The sequence below is a fragment of the Phyllostomus discolor genome, chromosome 6, assembly GCF_004126475.2.
Source record: "Phyllostomus discolor isolate MPI-MPIP mPhyDis1 chromosome 6, mPhyDis1.pri.v3, whole genome shotgun sequence".
In the NCBI taxonomy this organism is placed as follows: domain Eukaryota; kingdom Metazoa; phylum Chordata; class Mammalia; order Chiroptera; family Phyllostomidae; genus Phyllostomus; species Phyllostomus discolor.
Window position 1 is genome coordinate 78,971,464 of NC_040908.2, and position 23,459 is coordinate 78,994,922.

At 50.6% G+C, this 23,459-nt stretch overlaps 1 protein-coding gene across 17 annotated transcripts in view; it reads right to left on the bottom strand.

Moving 5' to 3' along the window:
* Window positions 1-23,459, bottom strand: part of PHLDB1 (pleckstrin homology like domain family B member 1) — a 48,849-nt gene that overhangs the window by 5,412 nt on the left and 19,978 nt on the right. For 10 of the 17 annotated variants that reach the window (XR_004903795.1, XM_036028452.1, XM_036028450.1 and 7 more), the window contains 15 exons: window positions 22,238-22,519; window positions 21,428-21,568; window positions 21,193-21,330; window positions 18,585-18,713; window positions 18,074-18,229; window positions 14,497-14,607; window positions 14,283-14,372; window positions 11,364-11,504; window positions 9,792-9,932; window positions 9,538-9,640; window positions 8,108-8,402; window positions 7,893-7,983; window positions 6,053-6,199; window positions 4,150-4,266; window positions 3,750-3,852 (listed from right to left, as the gene is read on the bottom strand). Coding sequence is in view for 16 of the 17 variants with exons in the window: in XM_036028452.1 (XP_035884345.1) it covers window positions 3,750-3,852; window positions 4,150-4,266; window positions 6,053-6,199; window positions 7,893-7,983; window positions 8,108-8,402; window positions 9,538-9,640; window positions 9,792-9,932; window positions 11,364-11,504; window positions 14,283-14,372; window positions 14,497-14,607; window positions 18,074-18,229; window positions 18,585-18,713; window positions 21,193-21,330; window positions 21,428-21,568; window positions 22,238-22,519 (2,185 nt within the window). In the remaining variant the exon portion in view is untranslated. The remainder of the gene's footprint in view (window positions 1-3,749; window positions 3,853-4,149; window positions 4,267-6,052; window positions 6,200-7,892; window positions 7,984-8,107; window positions 8,403-9,537; window positions 9,641-9,791; window positions 9,933-11,363; window positions 11,505-14,282; window positions 14,373-14,496; window positions 14,608-18,073; window positions 18,230-18,584; window positions 18,714-21,192; window positions 21,331-21,427; window positions 21,569-22,237; window positions 22,520-23,459) is intronic. The other 7 variants (XM_028514519.2, XM_028514523.2, XM_028514524.2 and 4 more) reach the window with 5 other exon arrangements.

The following is a 23,459-nucleotide window of genomic DNA, read 5'->3' on the forward strand; positions in this document are numbered from 1 at the left end:
TTCTGTAACTACCTATTTGTACTTCTTAATCCCCTCACCTTTTCGCCCATTTCCCCGGTCTCTCTCCCATCTGGCAGCTATCAAAAACACTGTCTGTATCCATGATTCTGTCTGTTTTTCTTCTTTGCTTAGTTTGTTTTTTAGATTCAATTGTTAATAGATATGTATTTATTGCCATTTTAGTGTTCATAGTTTTGATCTTCTTTTTCTTAAATAAGTCTCTTTAACATCTCATAATAATGGTTTGGTGATGATGATGAACTCCTTTAGTTTTTTTCTTGTCTGGGAAGCTCTTTATCTGCCCTTTGATTCTAAATGATAGCTTTGCTGGGTAGAGCACTCTTGTCCATAGATCCCTGCTTTTCATCTCTTTGAATACTTCTTGCCAATCCCTTCTAGCCTGCAGTTTCTTTTGAGAAATCAGCTGACAGGCTTATGGAAATTCTCCTATAGATAAGTAACTGCTTTTGATTCTCACTATCTTTAACTTTTGACATTTTAATTATGATGTGTCTTGGAGTGGGCCTCTTTGTATCCATCTTGTTTGGGATTCTCTGTGCTGCCTGGACTTGCATATCTATTTCCTTCACCAAATTAGGCAAGTTTTCTTTCAATATTTTTCAAATAGATTTTCAATTATCTTGCTCTTTCTCTTCTCTTTCTGGTACTCCTATTTTGTGAATGTTGGAATGCTTGAAGTTGTCCCAGAGGCTGCATACACTATCCTTGTTTTTTTTGGATGTTTTTCTTCTTGGTTGTTTTTTGCTTCCTTATGTTCCAAATCATTGATTTGATTCTCAGCTTCATCCACTCTACTGTTGTTTCCCTGTAACTTGTTATTTCAATTAGTATATCCTTCATTTCTGACTGGATCTCTTTAATGCTGTTGAGGTCCTCACTAAGTTTCTTGAGCATCCTTACAACCAGGGTTTGGAACTCTACATCTGACAGATTGCTTATCTCCATTTTGTTTAGCTATTTTTCTGGAGTTTTGTTCTGTTCTTTCATTTGGGCCATGTTTCTTTGTCTCCTTATTTTGGCAGCCTCCCTGTGTTTGTTTCTGTGTATTAGGTAGAGCTGCTGTGACTCCCTGTCTTGGTAGTGTGCCCTAATGTAGTAGGTGCCCTGTAGGGTCCAGTGGCACTGCCTCCCCTATCACCCAAGCTGGGTACTCAAGGTGTGCCCTTTGTGTGAGCTGAGTATACCCCCCTCTTGTAGTTGAGCCTTGATTACCATTGGCAGATCAGTAGGAAGAATTTACCCAGACCAGTTAGCTGCAAGTACCAGTGGGGATCACTGACCACCAACCTCCACCCTCTGTGGAGGATCAGCTGTGCAGGAGCAGGGTGGTGGTGCTCTGATGTGATCTGTAGCTGTCCACTAGGTACACAGGCTCTGGGGTTTCCTGGGTGGTGCAGGCCAATGTCAGCCCACTTGTGTTCTGCCCAGAGCCACCCTGCCTGAGCTATAAAGCAATCTGAGATGGCTGCTACTTGTGCTGGGCTTGGAGATTCCCAGGCAAAGCCTAGCTGTGAATCTAGGCTGGCTGTGGCTAGTGCCAGACCTGGGACCACTCATTAAGGGGCTAGGGGTTGAAGCCAGTTGTTACTTGTTTGAGAGGATTTAGGATGTTGTGAAGCATAAGCCAAGACCAGCCATTCATATAGTAAAACAGCTTGGGTGGGTCCATAAATTGGGTGGGACAGTCTCAGGGGATCTCCAGGGTGGGGCAAACAGTGTTAGCCAGGTTCATGGAGTCTCCAATATGGCACCAGCCTGCTGCCTCTATGGCTGTTGGGGGAGGGCTCATAAAAGGGACAGTGGCCCCTGCCCCCCTTCCAGTCTGGCAGAAAGCTGTATCCCAGCTCTTGCCTTGATACTGACACTTCGGTTCCTCCCTATATGTCACTCATGCCTTTCAAGCTGCTATCCCGGTGCTGGAGCTCAGAGGGAATAAGTCTAAGTCTATGTGTGAGTTCTTTAAGGGGAACCTCTTGGGACTCCAGAAGTTTCTTCCACCAACTCAATCCCCACTAGTGGTTGCAGCCAGAAGTTATGGGGACCTATCTTCCTGGCACTGGAACCCTGGGCTGGGGGGCCCTGGTATGGGGCTGGGACTCCTCACTCCTGAGATAACCCTCCCAAATTTTTATCCATCACACGTGGGTGAGGGACCAGATCATTCCGTGTTCCCACCCCTCCTACCAGACTGGATGGATGTGGTTTCTTTAATTCTGTAGCTGTCAGGTTCAGACTTCCATTCAATTTGATATTTGATGGCTCTGAGTGACGATTGCTCTATATTTTAGTTGTAATTTTGTTGTGGTTGTGTGAGTACAGGAACTGTGTTTGCCACCATCTTATCCAGAAGTGTCTAAGCTTTATTTTTTTTATCTGTGAAGTAGGTATGGAAACAGTGCTTCTCCCAAAGATTATTATGAAGATTGAATAAAATTATACATGTAGAGTACTCAGCATAGCATGTGATTCATATAAGTGGTCAATAAGGATGATCTGCTATTTTATTATTATTATTATTATTCCAACAGATTCAACTTTCACTCTGCCTCTGATCCTGACCTTTATCTTAAGCCTAGATGTCCTTGGGGTGCTTTAATCTCACATGCCTAAAATGAAGCTTTTCCCTAGGCCTGTTCCTCTCAATCCCCACAAAGTCTGTTCCCAGCCCAGGTGTAAACATGGGGACACTTGTACCTCTGCCTCTCCTGCCTTCCCACATGGAGGGGCCATGTGCTCATGGAAGACTTCTAGGAGGGAATGGTACCTGGTTGAGGTCCAGGGAGAGAAAGCAGGGCTCTCTAGGCCTGGGCCTCTCCAGCACCAAACTCTCTAGCCCTTTCCTTTCAGGCTCCCAGCCAGACTGTTCTTCCTGGTTTTGTGGTCATGTGGGACTGGGTGACTGGCTGGACAAACCCAGATGAGGCATCTGATGATAATGCAAGGCCCAATTAGACTTCTCTTTACTCTCTGCCATGGCAGCCAGCGATGTTCCAGAAAGGCATGTACTAAAGCAAAGAAAACATTGCTGCAGAGCAGATCCCCCACCACCCACAAAACACACAACATGCATCAAGAAGAAGAAGGGAAACTCAGTGGTTTTGAGCCACAGGGATCTTAGGACCGGCTGTTCCCACAGCACACTCCAGCCTTTCCTGACTAGGGGGTGATAGAGCACCCCATATTCTAAGTCCAGAGGGAATTCCAGGCATGGAAAACTAAGCTGGGAGAGTGAAGGGAGCAAGACAGGCCAGTGGGCCTGACCCCAAGGTTGTCCTGAGCACACCTTGGCAACGCTCAACTGCTTGTCTTGGAGTCTTTGAGGGAACTTGCTGAAGGGGAAATCCACAGGATTCTGTGCAGTCACAGTGTCTGTGCGTCCCTACAGCTTATCCACTATGTTTTAACTCTCTGTTCATGTTCACCACCTGCCTCCCTGACAGTAAGTTCCAAGGGAGAGTGCTGCAGCCATCTTGCTTATCACTAGAACCTAGAACCATGCCTAGACCTTATTAGATACATAGTAATTGCCAAGTAAATCGATGGATGAACAAATAAATGGAGGTGAACCAGGTACACCCTGTACATTTTCTGGAGGATGGGGAGAAGGATAAGACCCAGCCAAGCCTTTTGCCCCCCAACTTGGAAGCTTGGCATCCTTCCAGAAGACCAGCTGTCCTAGGTGACAGAGCCCAGGGGTCTGGTTTTAGGGAAGCTATGTGGGAACTCACCCACATAATAGGAAAGGGTACGCTTGAGCCGGTCGAAGACAAACCAGCGCTTCTTCCATGATTTAATTTTGCCGCCCATCTTGACCAAGTAGCCTCGGCAGACCTGGTGGGAAGCAGAAGTAAGGAAGGACCCAAAAGCACAGCCCCTAAACATTTCTTCCCTAAGCAGCAACATAAGTGCCATCACTTCATCACTTGTGCCTGTATTCATTGAGGGCGGCAAGGGGGTGGGGGATGACAGGGAGCTATCCTCAACATTTCTTCAAGCCAGAATACCAGGTCCTGGGACAGAGACCTCTGGTGTTAGGTCAGGAACTGAGGCCACTATTCTGAGGACTGAGGAGGAGCCTCTAACCACAGGAGCCTGTCCCCAGCACACCAGGGCCATTCACGCCAGTACCTTGCTGCTGAGTACCACGTGCAGGCAGGTATCGACACCATGGCCTGAGGACTCGATGTGGGTCTTCAGATCAAAGTCCTCCTTCCGGACTGGCAGATAGCGGGTCAAGGGTCGTGCCTGGGAGCAGAGGGAAGGGTCAGCAGAGTCTCCTCTCTTCCCCATCATTTCCTTGTCCAGGTCCCTAGGCTTCAATCCTCACTCCTGCCATTACTCCCTCCCTTCCCCCATGCTGCCACTTTAATTTCATAGGGCTTGTGGCAAAAGCAGAGATCTAGCATGTCTGTGCTGGGCAGACCAGGCTTGGGCAAACTGCTGAGTGTCTCTATGCCTACATTTCCCCACCTATGACCAAGATACAGCCATACTTGTCTTGTCCCTGCCCCTCTTCTCCCTCCTGGGCTAAATGGAATAAAGCCAGAGGCCACATATGAACAGGCTCTGGGAAGAAAAACCCAATAGGAAATCTGGTCTCTGACTTCCTAAGGACCTTGTCTGGGTCATATCCCTTCTCTGGGCCTCAGTTTTCTTATATGTAAAACAAAGGCTTTGAACCACAAAATCAGTAAAGTTTGTTCCACCTCAAAAATTCTTATACTACAGCCCTGGCTGGATTGAGCTACCTGGCTGTTAGCTCAGTGGATTGAGTGTGGGCTGCAAACCAAAGCATCGCAGGTTCGATTCCCAGTCAGGGCACATACCTGGGTTGCAGGCCACAGCCCCCAGCAACCGCACATTGATGTTTCTCTCTCTCTCTCCTTTCTCCCTCCCTTCCCTCTCTAAAAATAAATAAATAAAATCTTAAAAAAAAATTCTTATACTACAAAACCAACAACTTCCAGGGCGTACCTCCAAAATGGGCTGACTCTACCCACTTCCCATAGCACACTGTTGGCCTCTGCAGCAATGCCTCAGTTCCATAAGAGGGAGCTAGAGAGTCCCAAAGTGGCCACAGACAGAGAGGGGAATTAGGCATTTGACAAAGATTCTAAGCACAGAGGTAAAACTCACAGTATCTGATTATTTTTTTAAATTCTCAAACCTAATTGAGGCAGCCTACTCCTATGAATTTATGTTGTTGCACCACAGGAAGTCGGGGACCTGTGATAGCTGGTGACTACTGGCAGTAGATCCCAAGGGACCCCTACCCTGGGGAGGTCTATGGAAACCCAATATAAGGAACAGCCTGTCTGAGTCCCTTAGGCTCTCACAAGGGCTAGGATCTGGGACCAGAGACATGGGTACATTTCCCTACCCAACCTATGTTCTCCTGCTACCTTTGAATATTCTGCTCAAGTCTCTTATGTAAGGAAAAAGTCCAGAGTTGTCTTTTGTACAGGGAAGGATTCCTGTCCCAAGAAGAAACTAGTATAATTTTCTCTTGGAGATATAACCAACAGTCATAGTCAGGTCATCTGCTGGTGGAGGGGCCTGGAGCCAAAAGGTGTGGTGGAGTGAAGGTCAGGACTGCCATGAAGCACCAGGTACAGGAGGCCATCAGAGAAGTGAAGGGAGGCACAGCAGAGACTCGTGAAGCAGAGATGAAGCCCTTGAAAGAGGCCAAGGGGAGCCACCCTGATACTTGACTCTTGGCTCCCATCTCTGAGAGGCCCATCCAGTCCATATTCTCTGACCCTAGATGTCAGCAAGGTAGCCTGTCATGTCCCCACAACCCACCCACTCACAACATACACATACACATATATAGAAACACACGGGCTTAACAAGCCCCTGTTCCTTGGGACTGAATGAGTCTCAGGTAGAAGTCTGCTTGTGCTGAGCCAACAGTAATCTTTTTTTGGAGTAGAACAGCTTTTACAGCCTAGAAGAGATGCCCTAGAATGTCTCTACCCCTCCACAGCCTCACCCTCAAGCCAGTAGCCACCATACCCCACTGCCCACTCACCTGAGAAAACTGTTTCTCCCGCATCTTGACCTCCTTCTCCACCAGCTGCTGCCTCCTGGTGCTCTCACTCTGAAGCTTCCGCTCTACGCGCTCCCGCTGCCTCCGCTCCTCCTCCAGGGCTTGATGCCGTAGCTCCATCTCCTGCTCCTTCCACCAAAGCCAGGGATCAGTGCCCACAGCTGCCCTCTTCCTCCATCCCCAGTTTCCCCCTCTCAGAAGAGGGCAGAGCCACAGGAGATGCCCCTCTTAGTGGGCAGCCTGGCATTCAAAGGCATCATCCTCAAAACCCACCCTTGCCCTGGCTGGTGACACTCAGTTAGTTGGAGCATCATCCAGTTAACTGAGAGGTCGTGGGTCCGATTCCTGGTCAGGGCACATGCTTGAGTTGCAGGTTCAGTCATGGGAGAGGCAACTGATTGATGTTTCTGCCTCCCACCCCCTCCCTACCTCCCCCTCTAAGCATGTCCTCAGGTGAGCATTCAAAAAACAAACAAACAAACAAACAAACAAAAAACAAAAAAACCTCTCCAAGGACCTTGCTGGTAAGGGTCAAGGCTTTAAAGTCAGATGGCCCTGCCTTCAAATCCTGGCTCAGCCACCAATGTGAACTGTGGAACCCTGACAAAATCATTTAAATTCCCCAAGCCTCAGCTGCCTCACCTGTAAAATGGGGCCAAGAATGCATATTCCTATTAGAACAATAAAAATTAAATAAGATCTCTGTGCCCATCACTGACTCCAGCAGGGAGGAAGCACTCAATAAATAAATGAGTCTCTTGTAATTGTTATCTGAATTCCTAAGACATTATCTAAACAACTTTTTTTGACAGTGAATATATTCAGTGGTCCTTCCCTAATCACTAAGGCCCTTTGAAACTCCGAACTAGAAACAATGGTACTTAAACTACAAATTTGGGGGGGGGAAGGAACTTATGAAAGCCATTATTAAAACATCTTAAAAGTCATTAAAAGAAATCATTAAATACAGAGCATTTCAGTGATGTTTTATGTGTCTTAATCAATGATAATGACCTTTATACCATTAACTTCCATTTGGCAAGTCTTCCCAGCTTAAAACTTAGCAAAATCTCCTTCCTCCCCATTTGCCAATAGATGCTTAAAAATTTATACTCCTCTAATGTGACTACAACTAAAAGCCTTTTTTCCCTGGTGTTTAGAGCTGCTACCTCCTGCTCTCCAGGTTCTACTCTCTCATCTCAAAAGATGCAGGATTGACCAGTTGGTGGAGAAAGAACAGCTTCCACAGATCCCTTATCTAACCTCCTCCTAAGGCCTGGGTTTCCTCAGACTGGCTGCGTCCAGGATAAACTACTGGTCTCTCATTGGTGTGTCCCAGCTCCAGGTCATTGAAGGAGACATGACTTCCCTCAGCACCCACTTGCTCCCCAAGGTCCCCCAAGCCAGCACTTCTGCTCTGGCTTGGACATCTGGCAGATGCCTTCTCTTCTATCCCTATTCCTCAACTCTCAGTTGGTGCTTTTCCTAACCATCCCCAAGAGGAATGACCAGCCACTCAGGTAGACAGGAACCAAAATTCCCAAGGTGACAAAAACATCCACAGAAATAAACACACAATGACCAGAGGATCCCATTCAGGAAATTCATGGTTGGACAACGGTTACTGTGCTGCCTCCTCTTTCCCTACAAGGTGTGAAACACAAATCTCACCAAGCCTCCACATCCCCGCCTTTTTTCCTCAAGGGAATGTTACAATGATAATGTGGGTGAAAAGGCTTGGGATAAAACTCAGGCCCTTGGCAAGTAGAAGGCAGCACTGAGGCCCCATCGCCTCTGCCTCTGAAGCCCAGATCTACTTTACCTTTGACTCAACAAGCCGGCTCTTCTCCGCGTGAGCTTCTTTCAGCATCTTCTCCATCTCCTCAATCTTGCTGGTATCCAGGCCACTTGTACTGGAGGAGAAAGAAAAAGAGTGGGTGCATCAAGTTGCTGAAAAGGCATCTGGGAGAGGTGGTAGGTCCATCGTGGGGGAGTGCAAGTTGACACCTCAGGCGGGATGGGGTGGGGGTCAGGTACCTGGACACATTGTCAGGGGAGCAGGCTGAGTTTCCTCCTGTGGAGATGCTGGTTTCCATGCTGTCAGAGCTCTCCAGGCTCAGTGTGTCGTAGGCATGTTCACCCTCCTCCCCACGCTCCCGCCCAGCTGGCAAGTGGTGCAGAATGGAGTGGTGCATGAGTGGGGGGAAGCCTGAGGGGCCTGCCAAGAAGGGGGATGGCCCATGCAGGGCATCCCACTGGCACTGAGCCTCAGCTGCTGCTTTCTGCTTCAGCTCAGCCAATCTCCGCCGCTGCTCTTCAATTACCTGCTGTCCTAAAGGAGGAATAGGTGGGAGTCACAGGGGGCAACCCAGCTGTGTGGGGAGGACACTGGCAGCATCACAGACAGAGAGAAGAATCGAGCAGGAAGAGGCTAACACTGGGCACCCACACCAGCCCCATCAGCTTCCCTGAAGCCCCCCACAGTTCCAGGGCCAACTGCCCTGCCATCCAGCCACAGCGGCACAGTCTGGCTTTAGCGTCCCTTCTGCATCCTGAGCCCACACAGGGCACTGATCCTGGCCAAGTGGTGTCCAGGCAGCATGATGGCCAGGGGGCTCCAGCTCACAACAAAGGCACGAATAAGTGGGGACACATGCACCCACCCTGCCCCCTGGGGAAGGGAAAATGAAGAGATGGTGGAAGCCCCATGAACACCCAGGATATCAATGCAGAGCCAGCAGCAATGCAGAAATAAGAGCAACAGCAGCAGGAAAGAAGGAAGGGGAAAAGGTAGAGCACAGCTGAGGCAGCAGAGAGCTCAGTTCAAGGAATGAGGCAGCCAGACACCCCCCCCCAGCTCAGCCTGGGAGCCTGCCTATGGGCAGTGGGGGCCTGGACAGAATACATCATGCAGATGCCTGGGCAAAGGCTGCCTGGCCAAAGCAATGTCCTCAGCGATCAACAGTCTACCTGCTGGGTTGTCAGTTAAGAGGGGTTTGGCAGGAAACAACTCAACTGGTGTGGGGGACCCCAGCAGAGGGCAGAGTAGAGAGGCACAGAGTGAGTGAGAGGAAACAGAGGCACAGACATGGGCTTTCAAAACAACCAAAATACATTCCAGCAACGAGGACTCCTGGGTCTCCAGAGATAATGCCTTAGGGAACCAGTTCCGGAGGTCAAGTCCATCCCCCTGTCTCCAGACAGGGCAACACATATGCCCACTCAGGTCAAAAACCATTTCCTTTTATTCACTGGGCCCTCTAGGAAAGATCTCAGCCTCCTGATTCCAAAACCCTATAGTCTCCTTTAGGTATATAATCTAAATCCTTTCTGCTCTTGCCTAGGTCCCAATGAAAGAAAAACATGCTGTGAAGGGTATGGGCATGAATGAGATATGGGGGAAGGCAAGGGAGGCAGATATCTAGGGCCCCCAGGAAAGCAGATGGGCTGGCATTACAGCCACTCACCCTTCTGCTGCAGGGCCAGCTGGCGCTTGGTCTCAATGTCCTGCAGTGTGGCTGCCAGGTTGCGAGGAAGGCTTCCTGTGCCATTCTGGGCGAGTAGAGCACCCTGGAGGGAGGTGGAACAATGGGACATGAGGCTCAAAAGAACCCCCGCCAAGACTTTCATGGGTGACTTTGGCCTCTCCCCGTTGTAGGAGTCTCCATTACCCTACCACCACCATCCTCCTATGTACACAGCCCACCCACTGTCCTCAGACCTTTGGGGAGGGGCTACGACCCAGGGTAGCCACACTGAGCTGGGAAGAGGAGGAGGAAGAGCCAGAGGAAGAGGGAAGGGGACCACTGCGGTTACGGAGCAGAGGGCTGGTTGCTTCCCCATCCATCTTGGAGCGGTAAACCTAGAGGGAAGAAATACTGCCTGGTAAGTCCCAGCTCCCCCACGGTTACCACCGTGACCCCCCTCCCCTCGCCCCTGGTCTCATAGGCTGGGATCCAAGTTATTGCTCAGGTACCAGGCTTCTGTCTCTAGTTGACAACAACATTGAGCCTCCTGGGCCAGCCCAATAGGCAGATATTGGCAGCTGCCTAGCCTCCTTTCCAGACTTTTCTTTTTGGGGGCAATCCCTGGTCCAATTCTACATCTTAGAGAGAACTTTGTAAGTGGAACCATGCACATTGCCTAGGAAGAGTTGTACGGAAGACCAACTGGAGGACAAGGTTCCCTCTGGTCCAAGCTCTGCCACTAACATGCTGTGTGACCCTGGGCAATGCATCTCCCCAACCTGGGCCTTAGATTCCTTCTTGGAAAAGGAGTGGGAATGGCTAGACTGAGTAACTGCCAAGCTCATTCACAGCATTAATGTTTGGTGGATATGGTCTTCAGAGTTAAGAACCCTTAATTATCAGCATAGGCTCTGCTACTTCCTAGATGTGTTGTCTTGGGTAGATTACTTATCTTCTCTGAGCTCAAGTGTTTGATCTGTAAAACGTTAACAATATCTAGTTCAAAGTCCTGTGGTGATTAAATGAATCAAAACACATAAAAAATCTCTAACCAGCTGGGCACAAGGAGAGGTGCCCCACATTACATGAAACGAACTCCTCCCAAAGGGAATATGGAATTTCAGCTCAGATCAGTCTTAGAGGCACAATGCCATCACTCAAGGACTGAATCTTGAATGGTGGGGTCTTAGGCACTGCAGCAGGTCAGTGGAGTGAAACCTGGGGGAGAAGACTATCCAAATACTCCTTCCCAACCCTCTGGTCAGCAGCTTGCTGCAGGCTCAGGTAGGCCCAGGCCCTCCATGGCAACTCTGAGACTCAAGGTTAGGCATGTCCTCAGGGCTATCACTTCAAAGTCTTTGTCCCTCTCTGTCCTGCCTACAAGTGTCAACCCTGGAAAGACCAGGAGAGCAGAATGATGGCAGTTCTCACAGGGTGCAACAGACTCAAGAGTGTGTTAGGTCCCCAAACTGAGTGAGAAGCTCTGGGGTTGAGGACTGCCAAGAACAGAGCAGCAGTAGTCTAACCCACACAAAGCACCAAACAGGTCTCAACCTGACCAGTGCTCCCAAACCCTCCCTATTGGACAGTCAATCATGTTACCTTGGGACTTATGAAACTGGCTCTCCAGCTACCCAAAATGCCAGGATGGTTGCCCATGAGGAAACCCTCACTGCCATCTCAGGGTCCAGAGACCCCATGATGCCCTGGCTGGACTTACCCTCAACAATCTAAGGTTGCCCATGTGACTAATGGATTGGCAGGAGGTACCCAGAGAGGTGAGGAGCAAGGATGGGGGAGGGATGGGCAGTAAAGAAGGAGGTTACCTGCAGTTGACAAAAAGCTTTGGTAGGCAGAGGCGGGGGGGAGGAGCGAGGGGAAGCTGCAGTGGGGCCAGTCCCCAGCCCGGCCATCAGCTCCTGGTACCATTGCTCTAAGTCTACAGCAGGGAACAGCAGCTTCTCCATCTAGAGGAGAGCATGGGGAGGGCAACAGGGTACAAGAGGGGAAGGATGGAGAGGAAAAGTCAGGAAATGGGGGGAAAGAAAAAGGGAGAAGAAAGGGGAAGATTGGAGGAAGGTTAAAGGAAAGCAATTATCAGAAAAAGTGACAGGAAGGTGAGGGAAGCAGGCAAGGAAGGGAGAAAAAAGAACATACAGAGAAGGAAGAGAAAACAGTTGTTGTGAATGTGCTAAGGGCACTGACCCATCCCTTGGGGCTGGCCTAGAGCTGGGAAGATAAGAGAGAAGTGGCAAAACACAGAGACAGTAATGGGCTGGGCATGGCAGGAACACACAGACCACCAACCTTGGATGAAGGTGTGAGAGAAGCAAAGGAGAAGGAAGAAAGCAGAATGGGAGGAAGGCAGGTGGTGGGAGCCAGGTCCTGGGAGGCAGGGGCTCAGAGAGGCAGGCCTGGCCCAGGGGCTGTAGGCACAGGTAAGGTGCCCCACAATGCCTTTGGCTACTCAAGCATCACACACTTGGAGGAAGGCCAGGACACAGGAGGGAATACAAGAAGTTCATGGGACTGGAACCCAAGAGATGGTATTGTCCATGGGCAAGGGAAGGGCAAGTGTAGGAAGCGCAAAGCAGAGGAGGCTTGCATAACCCAGGGAAGCCAGAGGCCTCTCAACAGGATGCCTTAGTGCTACAGCAGAAGACCTGCTCCTGTGTGAGCTGTCAGGAGCTGGAGAAAACCCCTGAGCCCTAGGGAAGAGAGAGAACCATTCCCAGCCTCCTTTATGCCAGTTGCCCTTCTCCCTCACTGCCCCCAACCCAGGCCTGAGGAGAAATTGAGGGCATCCATGAGGAAGTCCCTGGGCACAAGCTGATACCTCCCTGTCAGGAAGGGGCTGGGTGAGCATGTGGGAGGTTGGGGGTAGGGGAGAGACTGGGGTGGGTGGGGAGGGGCAGAAGCCTAGGAGGTCCAAGCAGAGCACAGCTAGAGAACCTCTGCCAGACTCATACTCCAAGGGTGCCCAGTGGGCAGGGAGGGGAGGCAGAGAAGAAGTTAACAGGTTTAACCAGGTACCAGATACCCAAAGTATCTGGGGCAGTAAGGGACCAAAAAAAGGGCAGGCAGAGCTAGTGTGTGTGGGCTCTTCTTGACATTCACTTCTGAGGCTGCCTTGGCATCTAGGTCCTGCTCCAAGCAGACCCTGAAGGCCCATCCCTGGGTTTGGCCTGGGCTAGGGGCAGGCAAAGAAGCCTAGGAAGGGCCTTCCAAGAACCCACCAGGACCCAACACCTTGGGCACCCCCAGTGGGGCACACACACATAGCATCAAACACCAGTCACACCATTCCAGAGGGTTGCCTTGCACTCTATCTACCAGAGCAGTGGCTCTAAGGATTGAGGGTAGAAACACCTCTAGGGCTTGAACAAGATGGGCTCTGAGAAAGAGGCCTTGGCAAGAAGCAGCGAAAAGCAAAATGGGCCACTGCCCAAGGGTTAGGACTTGGAAAGATGCTAGCACATTACACTGGGGGCTGGAAGGCCAAGAACTGTCATATTTACTGAGCATATCCTTAGAGCCCTGAGCTTATCCAGGTGTTGGGAGCATAGCAGGCATCTAAGATACACGCTGAGTCTACGGCCATACCACCCTCAATGTGCCCGATCTTGTCCAAAATGCATGCTGAATCAAAGCACAGGGTCCTGAGCTGGCCCTATCCAGGGGGAGCCCATTCTGGCCTAGCTCCAGAGGCCAACTGTCCTCCAGGGGTCGCAGAAAATGAAAATGAGCTAGAGGGTCTAGTGTTTGTGAAAACTGACAAATGGCATGCAGAATACACACAAATTAATATGCAAACTGATACTCTGATTTTTTAGTGGCTGCCCAGACACACAGACATTCACTCAAACTTACAAACTCTGGCCAAAGGATTATTGCTACACACCCTTCAGCTGGGCCCTTGAGAGAAGCTCTAGGCAAAAGCTCAGCAAGCAGGCAGACAGGCAGTGAACACAGCAGAGCAAGCAGTTAGCTATGATTACCTCTTGTGCTTTGGGGCAGAGCTGAGTGAAAGTAGGTGGGGTTAAAGGGACAGAGGAGGCACCAGTCTTAGATGACCCTGGGAATAGGCCCAGAGCTGCAGTCCCCAGCTCATTCTCTGAGGACTCGGAGATGAGCAGTTCAGCCTATAGAAAGGGTACGTGGTAAGGGATCTTAGCTCTCATACTCAGCCCAGCCACCCCATTCCATTTAGGCTCACCCCAGGCCTAAATTGCTCATGCAGTGAGGCAGGGAGGAAAGGAAAGGGTGCAGAAAACTAGGCATGTCCTCTTTGGAACTCACACACCAGGCATGAAAAAACTCAGGAAAGAATGGCTTAACGGGCCATTCTTTCTAAATGCCCACTTCTGAACTAAGAGCCTAGTTCTAGACCAAGGCCCAGGGACTCTAAGATCAGGACCAGTAGAACCCTATGCTCCCCTTGAAGGTAAGTCTGCCCAGCCCTGGCCTTTTTCAAACCTCTGAATACCCCATCCTCTTCACAATGTATTCAGCCATCAAAAATAGTAAGATCAGTGGGCTCCTGGAAGCCTGAAAGGTAACTAAACAGAAGTAGCTGGTAGCCATAGAGGGTCCCAGACCTCAGGACCATTCCAATTTGCATCTGTCCCATTCAGGAAACGTCCCCATACTCAATCTCAGCCATTAGGGTGAAAGTACCACATGTTGCTCCAGAGCCTCCCAGGAGAACCCTTGGGCCTGAAACTGGGCTGAACCAACCATGTTACCTCTTTGAGGGTCGATGTGGTCTTTGGGAAAGGCCTGCCTCCTGTGAGTGAGTGGTATCTTCTTTCCAACATAGTCACTTTCTCCTTCTCCTGCAAGTCCAAAGTGGCAGAGAATCAAAAAGGAGTGGAGTGACAGCAAGGAAGACCAAGCAAGGGGGGAATCCTGCACTACCTTCCTCCTCCCCCATCCGCCCTCCCCACCCAGCTGAGCTACCTTCTGCAGCAGCTGCAGGGAGGCATTCTTGTTCCGGGCCAGGCGCTCCGACTCCTGCACAGCCTGAGCCAGGATCTGCCCAGCCTGACTGTCCAGGATTGCCAGGTGTTCCTGGAGGACAGGGGGTTGGTCAGTCAGGCCCTGGAGAGACAGGGCTGAGCCCAAGGTGAGGCTTGGCTATCTTTCCTGCCACTTTGAGAGACCCTGGCCTTGGGTGAAGGCAATCAACCAGCTCTCCTGCTTGGCCTCAACTTACCCCAGGAAAAGCCAGGTTGCTGCTGTGGTCAGCCCCTTCTCCCATCCCTGCCTTGACCAGTGACCCCTGTGTCACCAGGCATACTAGCCAGAACCCAAGTCCCCAGACCTCCCTCCCCTCTAACCCCACAGTCAACAAGTCCAGAATCCTGCAGATACTGAACAGTCTCCAACTACCCCTTTGCCCCCATCCCACTTCCACTGCCACCACCCAAGTCCAGGCTCTTTGGTTTCCTAGCCTGAACTTTTTCACCAGCCTCCTGCTTCCAACTGTCTCAGCTTTGTGATCCAGTCCACACTGCCACAAACACCTTTCTGAAGTGGTCTTTGAGGTTTGTTTAAATGGTCTTTGAGGTTTGTTTTTGTTTGTTTGCTTATCTGAATTTTCTGATCTCCCTAAGGACAATATACATTACTTAAATCATTTTAAAAATCCACAAGTAAAGTTAGATCGCTCCTGAAAATCCTCCAATGATTCCTCATTACTCCTAGGATAAAGCACAAACTCCTAAACCAGAACTCAAGGATCCCAGAACTGGCTCTACACTTTTCAGCTCCCTCCTACTCTGAGCCCTCTGTGTTCTGAGTCCTGCCATGTTGTACATTCAGCTGTGAAGTTGCGTACACTCAGGCCTTAAACTGTTCCCTTACCCTAGAAGAGCTATTCCTGTCTTCTTCACCCATCAAGGGCTTACTTATCCTCCAAGACCAGACCAAATGTTATCTTTTCTCTAACATGTTCCTTGATTACCACTCAATTTCTCTGTTCCTCCTGTGCTCAGATTATTTTGTTCCACCATTTGCCTTGTATTACTCTTACTTGTGAATATATGTCTCCATCAATACCACCCCACCCAGGTTGTCAGATCCAAGATCAGGGCCAGTGTCTTTTCTATCTCCACATCCCCAATAGGGCTTTAGCCAATGCCTGACTCAAAATCCATGTTCTTAAAAAAAAAAAAAAAAAGTTAGTGAGAGAAAAGGATGGAGGCTGGGAAAAATGGGTGGGTTAGCTCCAAGAAAACTTCCTGAAAGAGATGGCCTTAAACTACCACCATTAAAAGCAAGACATGGTAGAAAATTGTACTGCAACAACAATTAAAATAAAATAAAAAAAAAGGGTGGGTGGGTTGGGATAGGAGTAAAAGATAGAAAATTGTACTGCAACAACAATTAAAATAATTTTTTTTTAAAAAAAGAGCAAGACATGGGAAACAGGGAGGAAAGGAGGAAGCTGACCCAAATCTGGGGTCAGCCCAAGAAAAGACTGAAGCAGAGGAGGCAGTAAGCCTTGCAGCAAGATCTGCTGTTTACAATTTAGTGAGAACCTATTAGGACCGAGGAACTCTGCTAAATGCTTTGTATTTGTTACCTCCTTGTACCCTCTTATGAGGCAGGTGCCTTTATGCCCATTTTACTGATCAGAACACTGACATATTTAGGAGGTGAGGTATCTTAGCTGGTAGGTGGCAGAGCTAGGAGCAGAACCAGATCTGTTGGACATCAAAGACATACTCTGAACCACTCTGAAACAGACTATAGAGGACAGGGAAGCACAGGGCAGCAGGGTAGATAGAAACTGGGGTGGGTAGGAAACTGCAAGCCAAGGATTAACGAGGAGCAAGGCTAATGAGAAGCACAGGGAAGAATATGACCCCTAGGTCCCAGTGATGGAACTCTAATTTTCTAGGGGCCTGGGGTGGGCATGGAAAATGAGGGATCAGGAGTCTCATACTGCTGACCCCTCCCAAATTCCCTGGAGCTTATACTCACCGTGACCGGAAGTGATGGGATTAGCTGATCTAAGGCTCCCTGATGCAATCTCTCCATAAGGAAAGAGAAAGAGGCCAGAGAAGTGCCAACTCCCAAACCCAGTGCAGTATAGTATAGAGGGAACAGGGGCTTTGGGGCCAGGCAGGCCTGGGTTCCCATTCCAAGTCTGAAGCTTATAGATTGGGAAGTTTTGGGCAATTCTAGAGAGTCTCTGCACTCATTGTACAGGGTGGGGCAAAAGTAGGTTTATAGCTGTAATGCAAAACACAGCTTATTTTTGTATTATTATTAATTATTATAGTATTTTCCATATGAACAATTGTAAACCTACTTTTTGCCCAATCCTGTATATAAAATGGAGTAAGAGCCCTGGCTGGGTAGCTCAGTTGGTTAGAGCATCATCTCCATACACCAAGGTTACAGGTTCGACCCCCCAGTTAGGGAACATACAAGAATCAACCAATGAATGAATAAATAAGTGGAATGACAAATTGATATTTCTTTAAAATAAGGTAAGAGTACTGGGCTTAGGAGACCATCCTAAGGTCAGCATGAGATAATACAAGAGAGCTGCCTGACACATACCCATGTGCTCGGGAAAAGCTAGTTTTCTTCCTTTCATCACATCAGAAGTAGATGCATTTATAAGGCAGAGCAGCTCAGCGAGAGAAGCAAGGGATCTGAATTCAGGGGGTGGTCCAGCAGCTCCCCACTTCCCACCAAACCCAGGCTAGTCTTCAAGCACCCAACTCACTACTTTTTGACATCCCTCCCCGATCTCACTGTCCTCACCTCCCACCACTCACTCCAGCCAGGCAAATTGCACAGGCATGCATGTGTGCATGTACACACACATCTCAGCCACAAGCACGTGAGCTGCCTGAGCCCTCCTCCAGTTCTCCTTCTCGACATCTTCCTAACCCTTGCTTGACATATGCCTCCTCCCAACGTTACTCCCCACACTCACACACATGTTTCTGCCCCACCACCCTGTCCTGCTCTGGCTGAAATCAGAAGCAATCACAGCATCTGGAGATCCAGGGCTGGCCAAGATATAATAGCCAGTCCCCTTGGTTTGTGGCTCAGCTGACTCAGGGCAGAGCCAAGACTGAAACCCAGGTGATGCCCTCCCTCGGACCCCTGGCTGACTCTAATAATATCTAGGTCTTAGGTCTCTGGACACATCCCAGACAGAGAAGCCTGCAAGGGCAGGAACAAGCCTACTGTTCAGCCTCCTCCATCTCCATCTTTCACTGCCCAGCCAGTGCCCAGTTCAGAATGTGAGCCCAATCCACTTTCCACAAAAGACTCAGGGAGTCAGGGTTTAATAACAATAGCCATAGTTTGCTGAGTGCTTACTATGATCATATCCTCTACTGTCTTCACATCATCTTGGTTTAATTCTCACAACAGCCTGTTACTGTTCTCATTTTATGATGAGGAAACTGAAGCTCAGGGAGGTGAAGTTAACATTCATGAGATCATCAACTGGGATTCAAACCCAGGTCACTGGCCTCCAACCCCACCCAGGGAATGGGGCAGGACACACCTTCCTCTTGGTGATGCTGCGGAGCAGCTCAGCCTTGCTCAGGAGAAGCCCCTGGCTGGCCAACTCCCGCTCCTCCTCCACATGGCTCTGCCGCTCCAGCTGCTGGAACTCCAAGTCCTCAAAGAGCTTTGTCTCTGTCTCCAGAGCCTCTGCCTCCTTGAAAAACAATGACAGAGGGGGTTGGGTTGTGCTCAAAATAACACTCTGAGCCTGGAAGGCCAGGCCACAGAGGTGTTAGTTTTAGGGGCTAGACCTGGGAAAACTGGGGAATGACCTGTGCCCATCCAACCCCCTTTCCTCTGCTTGGCTTTGCCCCTTCCACAGGCATCACTGCCTGGAGCAGGAGAAAGGAGAAAACAGATCTCCCCAATCCTTCCCTGTCCCCTCCAAACCAAAGCACCGACCCTGGTGTCCTGGCAAGTACTTCAGGTGGTCCTGTCCCACCGCTCGCTCTCCTCTCATCCGGGCAGGTGGCCCTCAGGGCTGGGGAAAGGGGGCTGGTGAAACTGACCCTTCTCAGCTGCTCCTGTAACTGTTCCCGCACTGACTCGGGGCAGTTATCGAGTTGCATCTGGAGCTTGGCGTAGAGAGCCTGGCGGGCCTCCAGGTGCCTCCGTCCCGTGGCCAGCTCCACCCTCTCCTGGTTGGTGGGAGGGGGAGAGGGCAGGCACAGGGGGAGAAACAGAACACACACTCCTCAACTCCGGTCCTGGCAGGCAGCAGGGGCCATGGGGAGGGGGCAGGGAGGGTGGGAGGGAGAAACAGGGAGTGGGGAATGGGGGTGGGAGAGAAGAGGAAAAAAAGACGAGGAATAGAAGAGAATAACCAGGAAAGGAGAAAGAAAAGAGCAGAAAGGGGAAATAAGAGGGGAAGAAGCAAGGAGCTGAGGTATAAGGCCTCAGAAGTACAGAGGATGGTGTACCACAGGGAGAAATTTTGGTCTCTTGGAGTCCCTTAAACTAGAAACATTTGGGTAGGTCCTAAGAAAAGGCCCTCTGTTTTCTCTCCAAAGCAGTCAAGGCTATAAAAGTGGTTCCACATCACAAATAGGGAGCTTCTAGCTCCTGTTCCTCCTCCGCTTCCACTGCCCAGAGACCAAAATTTAACCCTGGGGAAAAAACGATGGACATGGTGAGGGTTAAATCCAGGGGATGGGTGTGAATCAGGAGCTGAGGATATAAAGCTACAGCAGTGCAGTGGAGGGGACCCAAGCCCAACACCCTTGGCCTCCCTCCCTCCTGCCCAGGGTGGGGGTGGGGTGTTGGCACAGCAGGCTGAACTTCAGCAGAATGAGGGCTGCAATTAGTTCAGGCGTTGCCATGGAAACAGGTGGGGGATGGGTACAGAGTGGAGGTGGATGGCTCTGTCTGGGCCGAGATGACACCTCTGAGGGCAGGGAAGGGAGGGGAGGAGCTGGTGAGTCACCCCTTCTAAGGACAGGCAGAGGAGAAATTATGACTACTGATTCCAAAGCCAGAGTGGGGCTATGGGCTAGGGGCTGGAGAGGAAAGCTGAGTGAGACCACCACCACTACCACCTCAAATAATGGGCCCAGAGAAGTGATAAAGTCCAGGCCTCCATGCAATGCCAGGTAAATGAGAAATGAGGTTCCTTCTGAAACCATGGGCTTCACCTGGGAGTACCTATGCTGAACCCTGCCCCCACCCACCCATATATTCCACCCCATCCCTGGAGAGGAAGACCTGATCAGTTCAGTCCTGGAATCTAAGCACTTCCCCATCCTTGGACTCAGCCTTTACTATAACCTATGTTCTAGATGACTTAGGGGCAGGAGAGGAGGAGAGGCCGCGTCTTCTTGAGGTATCTGAATTTGGGAAGCCCCAAGGGGAAGAGAGTGTGGCAGTGGCAGAGAGTCCCTGTCCCAGCCCTCTACAAGCCATGACACAACTATACCTCCTTACCCCCTGCTCTGGAGGGAAGGTGGGTGGATGGCTGGAGGACAACAGTCTGTGGAGGAAACACCCAGGCTTTTCCAAATGGGAGGAGCTCTTCCCATTTGGAAAATGGAGGTTGAGAAGCTCCTCAGCCAAGCATTTCCCCAACCTTGTACCCACCCTACTAATTCCCCACTAAGTAAAGTTGAGCTGTGCCCATTGCCTATTCCTCTCTGATCAAAACCCTGGGGTCCCACGCCAAGGAAGAAGGCAGCATTAGAGGGGAGAGGCCAAGGGCCCATGGAGTTAGTGCAAAAGCAGGCATGGCTCAGCCCCAGTTGGGTGGCACTGGCAATTAGGGGCATGCGGAGAGCCCACAACAGTGACTGGAGGAAAGTGGGGGACGTTAGTGCAGGCCTGTTTGGTAAGCATGGAGTTAATTTGGCACAGAATTTGGGAGTGTGGTTTTGGGGGCCAAAGCCAAAGCTCAAAAAAACAGGAGTGTCAAAGAATTTTTAAGAGCTTCAAAATTGAAGGAAGGAGAAAGACACTCTCAAAAAATGCAGGAGGAAAATTAATTCTTGGAAAAATACTGTCAAGTCCAAAAATAGATGGCCCCTCTCCACTTCAGAGCTTTTTGGCACGCTGTAGGGCATCTTGGGTGTGGCTGGCATGGCCCCTGTGGGATGGAGTGGCCCCTGCAGGCTAGCACGAAATCTGAAATGGGCAGGGGTGGGAGCTGGGACCATTTGGAATGGGAGACTACAGGTTCTGAAGGCTCAGAGGGAGCAGCGTCCCAAGGGCCACCTCCCAAACACCACTTCCTGAGCACATAAAGCATGCTTGGAGAGATTCTCCAGATGGAGGGACCCAAACCTGAATCACACTCCAACACCAGTCCCTCAGCTCTGTGCTTACTGCCCAAGAAGAGGTTTTGGTACTTCCTAGAAGGGCCATGAAGGATCCAGAATGGCAGACACCCAGGCACCCAGAGGTAGCACAGAGACCCAGACAGAGGAGACCCCAGACACCAGCCCAGCCCACAGTGATGTCCAAGCTGGTACTTTCCACAGAGGACAAAGTCCCTACCCCTGGAGTGGCACAGAGACCACCTGGTCTGTAGGCTGGATGACGAGGGGTGGGGTAAGGGGCCCCAGAGAAGACATTTCTCCTTCTCTCCTAGGCCACTGTTTCCCAGTATGAGTGAGGCCATGTGTTGGTTACCTTGTCCCTCTCCTTTTGGATGCCCGTCTCCAAGGTCACCAGCTTCTCCTGCAGCTGGTCCACTGCCTTCTGTTCCTTCTGCAGCAGGGCCCACTCTGCCTCCCTCTCCCCCTGCAGCAGCGCCTGCTCCATTTCTGCCTGGGAGCAATACCAGGGTCCACATCAAGGCCAGTCAAGGCAGCTGGACTCACACCACTCCTGGGGCCTTCACTCTGTCAGAGTCCTTGAGGCTTACCTCTCGGGCTGACTCCTGCAGTTGCTGCTCCAGCTCCTTTACACGGACCTTGAGCTGCTCCACTCGCCCCAGCACCTGAGCCCGCTCCTCCTCCAGGGCCAGCACCTCTCCTTGGAGCTTGGTGCTAGGTGCATCTTCGTGCTGGAAGGGAGGGAAGCCATCAACTGGAGAAGTCTAGAGCCTTCCAAGATGAGACTAACAGAATGGATCCCCATTCCTCAGGGCACTTGGAAGGGTCAACTGGACTGACATAGAAAACAAATTCCCCTCCCTGCATGGGGAGCAATACAGACTCATTTAAATGGCATAAAGATTTACCACTAAGCCAAATGGCTCAGTTGGTTGGGGCATCATCCCTTATACCAAAAGGTCACAGGTTCGATTCTGGGTCAGGGCACATACCTAGGTTGGGTGTTCAACCCCTGGTTGGGGCACAAACGAGAGGCAACTGATCAATGTTTTTCACATCCATGTTTCTCTCTCCCCCCGCCCTGCCCCCTTCCTCTCTCTCTCATATCGATAAATATATCCTCCAGTGAGGATTGAAAAAAGGTTTACTGCTGAGGGCCAGACCTGGGTGGGGTCCAAGGAAAGGCAGGAATAAAGCATATTTATAGCTTGGCAAACTAACCAATACCTCCCTCACTTCCTTGCCCCATTTCTACACTTCTCATACCTGATCCCATCCCAAACTGAATCCTTCAATCACTTCCCATCACTGGGCTTAACACCACCACAAATGCCTGCCTACTCTGCCTCCTGGAAAGGTCCAACCACAGCCCTCACCCAGCCCACCCACTAACATCCCACCTCCTGCTGGGTGCTCTCAGTGCTACTGCACTCCTCCTTGAGATTTTCCTCATCTGAGCGTTCCACACTCTCCCACAGGCGTTGGGTGGTACCTCCAGGCTCCTCATTGCTCCGCCCACAGGTTACAATGGCCCCTGAGAGGCCTTGTGAGGGCCTCCGGCCTGCCAATGCCAATGCTACAGTGGCCTCCCCGATGCTGGGGAGCTCCCCAGCCTCAGGTCCCCCATCAGCCCGGCTGTACTCTGCACACAGGTTGAGGATGGTCTCCAGGCGCTGCCGTTCCTGGGAAGTGTAAACAGACAGAGCAGGGCATGAAGAGGAGGAAGCAGGGCTAGGGCCAAGCACAGTGTCCTGCCAGGAGAGAGAACTAGGACACTAGGGGCATGAGGCTCAGAATCAGGCCAGGAAAGTCACCCCCCACCCCACACAAGGTTTAAAGAGGCAGAGGGAATGAGACTGCCCAGAAATGAGCAGGAGAAAGCAGGCTATTGTGTCATCTGCTCACATGGCTAGCCCTTCCTGTCTTCCATTTTCCTTTCCCTTCTCATCCCAGTGTAGGACACACCCAGATGCACCTGGGAACACACACTGGTAAGCAGATTGAAGACCACAATGAGACACAGATAAACACTCAAGCATTCATGCTGACACGGATACATGACGATCCACGACACAAGGAGATATTAGAGACACTCCACACACCACTGACAGAGGACAAAATATGTGCCCTGGGCCTGTGTTAACAGGCAGGTAAACACAAAAACATCAGCCCTGACATGCACAATGCACACTGATTCACACTTACACAGTAAACACAGCCCAGCATAAAGACAGGTGGGCACTGACACAGAGCTGGAAAACAGACCCCTGAGCCCATAGGGACTTGACAAAGCTCACACAAAGAAGTACTCAGCATGCATACACCTGCCAGGCAGACCTGGGACATGGTCCTCCTCATCTCTACCTCCACTCCAAGTCACTCAGGCAGCCCTCAACTCCTGGCTCCTTCTCAGCAGGGTGGACTGCTTAAATGCTCTGGCCCATGTGAGTGCTCCATGGCCCTGACACTTAGTCTGGCCCCTCCCCACACACAGCCCACCCAAGATATATTTCTCAGGGCCTAGGATATAAAGGAAGGAAGGTAAAATCATGTTCCAGGTCTGTGTCCTCCTTTCCCATTCATAACACCCCAGCCTCCCCCATGGCTCACCAGGGTCCCTCA